Below are 6,304 nucleotides of genomic sequence, written 5' to 3'. Positions count from 1 at the left end.
GAGAGAGAGAGAGAGAGAGAGAGAGAGACTGTGCTTCAGAACATCCTCTTGTGTTATAATCTGGTAATACTAAATTTCCAAGTAGAGTGTGTGAGATTCTGAAGACAAAATAATTTCTTTTATATACTTTATATTTCCTAGTTTCATCCTCACCCAAATAAGTCTTTTGGAGGTGGAAGTATCTTTGTTAATCAAATGGTTGGTGGTTGAAGACTATCAAAAGTGGCCTTGGAGGGAGTTCCAGACAAGTGTTGTCTCCCGGGACATTGACACAGCGGCCAAGTTTATTGGTGCTGGGGCTGCCACAGTTGGTGTGGCTGGCTCAGGGGCTGGCATCAGGACAGTGTTTGGCGGCTTGATCATTGGCTATGCCAGGAACCCATCTCTCCCATCTCTCAAGCAGCAGCTCTTCTCCTATGCCATTCTGGGCTTTGCCCTGTCTGAGGCCATGGGACTCTTCTGTTTGATGGTCACCTTCCTCATCCTCTTCACCATGTGAGGCTCCATGGGGGTCAACTACTTGACCCTGCTGCTTCAACTCCAAGCCATGCCCCATGCTGGAGTGTGCTGAGATTTACCATTAAACAATGTTTCTCTAAATTTAAAAAAAAAAGTGGCCTTGGAAGGAAGACAAGGTACTCAGGTTCTGAAATACTAGTTTTGAAAACCTATGGAGGACAGTTGTATTCTGACACACCTAAGGTTTTAATATATTGAAACAGACTCCAGGGCAATAGATTTAGTGATTAGCACGATGCTAGAACTAACTAACTAAAGCTCATTACCAATGAGCTGGAATTGACCTCTAACTGACACTCCAGTGGATTTTTACATGCTGTAAATTGCATAGACAAAGACTGCCCATTTTTCTTCTGAGCAGATAGATTCAAACTGCTTGCATTTGGGTTTGAAATGCAATACCTTACATCTAGACCAACCACCACAGCTCCTGGGATCCTAAAAATAATAACATGTGAAGAAACTTGTCAGTTCTAGAAAACTGAAGCTTCTGTTTAATAGAGATCCGTTACCAAGAGGCACTGTTTGCTATTTCAGAGGTTGAGTGTGATGCATAAAGTAATACATGGTTTGTATATCATTTATGCACTTAATGAAATAACAATATTTATCTTTATTCATGCTGACATAAAATGTGTCTCTCCTCAATTAAATAGGCCATTTGTTGGAATGTTTTTGAGTTTTTTTCTTCCAGAAGCCTCTCGGCAACAAACTGCAGTGACAATATTAGATAAAATTATCCAAAACAGAAGAAATACCTGGGCCATTTCAGTGCTTCAGTGCTATAAATGTTTCATCCTTATCTCTGGAAGGTGGACTGCAATAGCCAATGAATGACAGCATTTATGTTTTGAAAGTCAAAGCAATTTCAGAGAGGTGTTTCTATTTCAATAATTAAGAAATCAAATAAGCTTGAGTGGAAGTCTTTAAAAGGTTCTAGGTATAATTAGAAGAAGAGTTAATTCCCTCATAACTAATTCCTGATTAAAGCCATTCATCTTCTTGCCCTTTCTCATAAGGACAAATAACAAGTGGAGTGATGTATGCTTCACCTCAGCCAACGTGGAGCCTGAAGCCTCAGCTCATCTCTCATGGAGGAATCTCACAGCTACTGGAGTTCTGAGCCACAGTCCCTCCAGGACAGCAGCATGATGAGCTGCAAAGCCACGTCTGTGTGCTCATGGCATCCTGTTTCATGGACTTGCAGAAAACACAATTCCAGTGAAGGGTATCACTTACCAGCCAGGCATATCCTCACTTGCACTGAGCAGGTTGAAACATCCCAAGTGCCTTCTTTTAAGTTACAAATCTTCAGAAAAAAAGACAAAAAAAAATGAAATTTGTTACACCAAATGAAAATTGTCCGTTTAAAAATTTATTTGCAGCTGTGCCCAATTGATGAGAGATTTATCACATAAACCAGGGATTAGTAAACAATGTGCTCCCTATAAAGGACTAAACAAGTCTTTGCACATCACAGCCTTTAATTGTAGTGGTTATATCAAAGCCATATAAAATTTAATCACCAACCACAAGACTTTATGTTTTACATATGTGTCTCTGTCCATGTTTTTCCACCTGTTTAAATGAAAGATTCTTGGAATATCATAATATGTAAATTTTGTTTACGATGCAAATACAAAGATGCCCTTTCATCTCTCAGCAACTTTGATGTCGTGATATAAAGCTTCAATGCCACCCCTCCCAGACTATCACTAAGATGTTATCTTGTTCACAAACTTGTGTGCCCGCTGTAAGTAAAAGGAAAACCAATTACAAGATATGTCTGCTTTCAGTAGTTTTTATGAGAAATTTGTTCACTTTTATTAAATTAATAGATAGGAAGAGTTTACTGACTTCCTTTTTTTTTACTTTTACAATAATATCTTTAATATCAAGGTGGAAGGAAGTCTGTTAACACAGGGAAAGAAAAGTCAAACCCAAATTAAGAGTTCGTTTAGTACCACTAAACATAAAACTACATCCTCAATATGTTGGAAATAACAGGTTAACTATTTCCCCACTAGAGGTAGTCATGAATAAGGATGACAGGAAAATTGATGCCTTTGAACTGTGGTGTTGGAGAAGAGTACTGAATATCCCATGGACTGCCAAAAGAATGAACAGACATGCCTTGTAGAAGGTGCAGCCAGAGAGCTTCTTGGAGGCAAAGATGATGAAGCTTTATCTCACTCTTTAAGCATGTTGCTAAGAGAAGTTATTTTCTTTGAGAGAGGCACCATGTTTGGAAAGGAGGATAAACAGCAAAGGAGTGGATTGATAAACGAGTGGATTAACACAGTGACTGCAGCAGTGGACTTCAGTGTGTCAGAGATTGTGAGGATGACACAGGGTATGACAGAGTTCAATTCTGTTGCTCATAGTGTAGCTTGACATGAAGGGATCTAGCAACCATAACAGAGGGATAGTCATCTTTGTATATAGGAATGTGGACTTCCTTTTCTACAGTTTAGATAAGACAAATGACTCGTGTTTTAATAAATATTTAATAAAAGATCAGTTCTCTTTTTTTCCTCTGTAACATTAACTTTTGGTTAAAATCCCTCAGAATTTAAAAATAAAATTACAGAGGAGCCCTATCCCTTTCACTTACAAAAAAAACAAATGAAACCTATAGACCTGAGACCTGCCACACCTTTTTAATGTTCGGTGAAGCTTGAAACCACTGATCTACTAACTTAAGTAAGTTTTTATACTGTTGGGCTCATTTAAAAGATATGTATATTATTGAAAGAGTTCTGAGCATATGTGGATAAAGAAATAAAATGTCTCAAATGAGAATAAATTTGAAACAATGCTTGTTATTTTTTGTATCCATTAGTATCTGTTGTGTATGTTACTGAATGAATGAGGGCTTCGAAATGGTTCAGCTCAGTCCAGTCATGACTGAAGGACCCAACAGCATGGCTCCCAAATTTTTTAAATGTGAGTGAACTGGAATACTACACAGATTTGGGAAAATTATATGTCAAAGCCCTCCTAGTAATGTAATATCTTTGAAAACAAGGGCAATGTATGTTGTATATTCATGTTGTATGCCGTGGAGTCAGAACTCGTCCATATGTGACCTTCCAGAGGGTCTTCAGAAGCAATAAATGGCAGGGGAGAAGATTGCACATTCCCCCCCCCCCCGCCATGATGCATCTAGTGGATTGAACCAGATGCCTTTGGGATTACAGTGCAGCTTCTTACCACGTAGGCCACCAGAGCTCAGTAATCAAATATCTTGACTAGCAGAGTTGAAAACAAGGGTGCCTAGCCCAAAGATGGTGGCCTTCCATGCTGCCTTGACTGTTTATAGCTTTCTACTTTCTTGGCAGTAATCCATTGGCACTCATCAGGCTCACTATGCTCTTTGGAATCTCCTACTCCCTGGCTAAAACCCGTCATTTTCCCAATTGTGGTAAATATTCTTGATGACCTAAATTTAAAACATTTGGATCTTTCCCAGCTTTGCTTAATCAGTCATGATTTAACTGGTTCAAAGCCCAGTGTTGAATCATTTCCAACTAATTTGGACCCTGTAGGACAGAGTAGATTAGCCCCACAGGATTCCCAAGGCTATAATCTTTGCTGAAGCAGATTGATTGTCACATTTTTCTCCCTTGAAGACACTGGTGAGTTTGAGCTACTGACCTTTCAGTTAGTCAGTAAGCTCTTAACCATTGTGCCACTAGGACCTCTTAAAAGCTTTGTAGACATATTTAAAAATGGATTTTTCCAATTCAATTTCTATTGAAATTGCTGGTGATGTGATTAAAAGCAGAATTTCAAAGAGAGAGTAATGTGAGATAGACAAGTTGAGAGTAGGAAAGTAATACAATTCAGATTCCTTGGAAATTTCATCTCATGCTTTTTTCCTCTTTATGTATTTAAAAATCTCAGAATAATATATTTTAAATTTTATATTGTTTTTTAAAATAGTGTGAATACATTTTTTTACAAAAGGTCCTTCCCATTTCCTTCATCCCCAAATATTTTTAATAGTTATTTATCCAGAATTAAACTAATGAAGAATTCTGTGTAGGTGGGGGTACTTTAGTGATTGCTAGTGGCTTGGTACATTTCATGTTGAGGTGCTAAATGAATCCATCGCCCACAGGAATCCACCAGCTACTTGAAAAGATGAAGTTGGGAAATTTCCTTCTATGAAGATTTAGTCCAGTGCCATTGAGTTTTATATAACTCATGACGACCTTCCATAAGGTTTCCAAGGTGGTAAATCTTTATGGGAAGAGATTGCCCATCTTGTACTAGTACCATCTTATAGCCTTGGAAACAGGTTGAATGGTCACTTTGAACTGGAATCGACTTGATGACATTGAGAAGAATGGGAGAATTAAGTTATCGAAAATTATGTTGATAATGGGATATATTCAAAGGTACTATGTATCATCAAGTGAGATTTAACTTTCTTTTAAATATGTAGCATCTATAGGACTACACATCTGCTCTCAAAAGTGATGTTGTATTAATCTTCAGCAAGATCTGTGATTAATCTATGATCTACTATGAGATTATTTTTTGATGATAGAACTGAATCATGTCTGGAATAATTTTAATAAGTATATCTTATTATAGTTTCCTTTTGTGAAATATATATATAACTTATAATTTTATATACACACACAGACAGACATTTCTTCTCACCAGAATATTTCACTAAGTAGAATGCTTCATTTTACCATCATTTTGCATAATGAGAGTTTATTGTACAGCTATTTTTGGTAGCCTGAAAAAGTGGAAAGCTACTCAGAATGATGAGTACCTAAATCTGCTGATTGTAGACATGAGTCATTCACAATATCCCATCAGCCATGATGGAGAGCAGACAAGCTAATTGATCCACTTAAAGGATAGAGCTCCCCAAAGAGGACTGTCTTTCATGGCTTAACTTCCATTAATCAACAGATACTTATTGAGCTCCTGCTGTGTGCCTAGCATGATGTTAGGGCGCATGGTGCAGGGCACAAATCAAGTTCCACGCACTAGCAGGTCTTTTGTTTCAGTTGCAGGACAAGGAATTCATATCTAACCCTGTCTGTAAAAAACAAAAAATCTGAAAAGTATCACCTCACATCTCCTGAAAGAAGTAACTACCATGTACAAGATAGGTCAAAAGAATGAAAGAAATGGAAGAAGACAAATGCTCTGAAAAAGGTATCACAAAACTCATAATCCAATGAAAACAGTGCATAAGAGATGCACTTCAAAGAATGGCCATTTGACATCTTTTCTGTATATCAAAGAAGAGACATTTGCCAAGCTCATTTCCAGTTGGTTTCTTATTTTAAGTTACTGGGGTTTTTAGCTTATTTGTCTGATTTTATCTGTACTTTTTATAGCATTGAAGATTTGCTCCAGGAAAACACTATGGATGCTGTTAGAAAGATGGACCTTCATTTCAGGGAGAATTTAAGTCCCAACACAAAACACAAGCCTTCAGGGTCTGGAGGATAGGTACAAGTTTCTTTTACTTAACAGAGTGAACTATCCTTGTGTTAACTACCATGCAGAAGCAAAATTAATGAGTATCCACAGCAATTGAATGTTTGACTGTTAACCTAAAAAAATTGATGATTCAAACTCACCCAATAGATGTACCTACTTCTACTTCTGGCACCTACTTCTATGCAGATTACAGCCTAGAAACAAACTCCTATGAAATAATTTTACATTATAACACTGGGGTCATTATCAGTAAAGAAAAATAATGGCTATTGACATCTGGCAACATGACCCTCTTGGTACAAATTTTTTTAAT

The 6,304-nt window shown here is 37.4% G+C and overlaps 1 protein-coding gene across 1 annotated transcript in view; it reads left to right on the top strand.

Annotated features, from left to right (window-relative positions):
- LOC102852495 (ATP synthase F(0) complex subunit C1, mitochondrial-like) overlaps positions 1–499 on the top strand; it is a 1,792-nt gene extending 1,293 nt beyond the window's left edge. Inside the window, exon 2 of the mRNA XM_006887687.1 lies at positions 142–499. Within this exon, the coding sequence (XP_006887749.1) occupies positions 142–499 (358 nt within the window). The remainder of the gene's footprint in view (positions 1–141) is intronic.
- The last annotated feature ends 5,805 nt before the right edge of the window (positions 500–6,304 follow it).

This window comes from Elephantulus edwardii, unplaced genomic scaffold (genome assembly GCF_000299155.1).
Source record: "Elephantulus edwardii isolate Elephantulus edwardi_28Jun2011 unplaced genomic scaffold, EleEdw1.0 scaffold00060, whole genome shotgun sequence".
NCBI classification, from domain to species: Eukaryota; Metazoa; Chordata; class Mammalia; order Macroscelidea; family Macroscelididae; genus Elephantulus; species Elephantulus edwardii.
The sequence above is the reverse complement of the archived record's forward strand: the minus strand, read 5'-3'. Positions and strand labels throughout refer to the sequence as shown.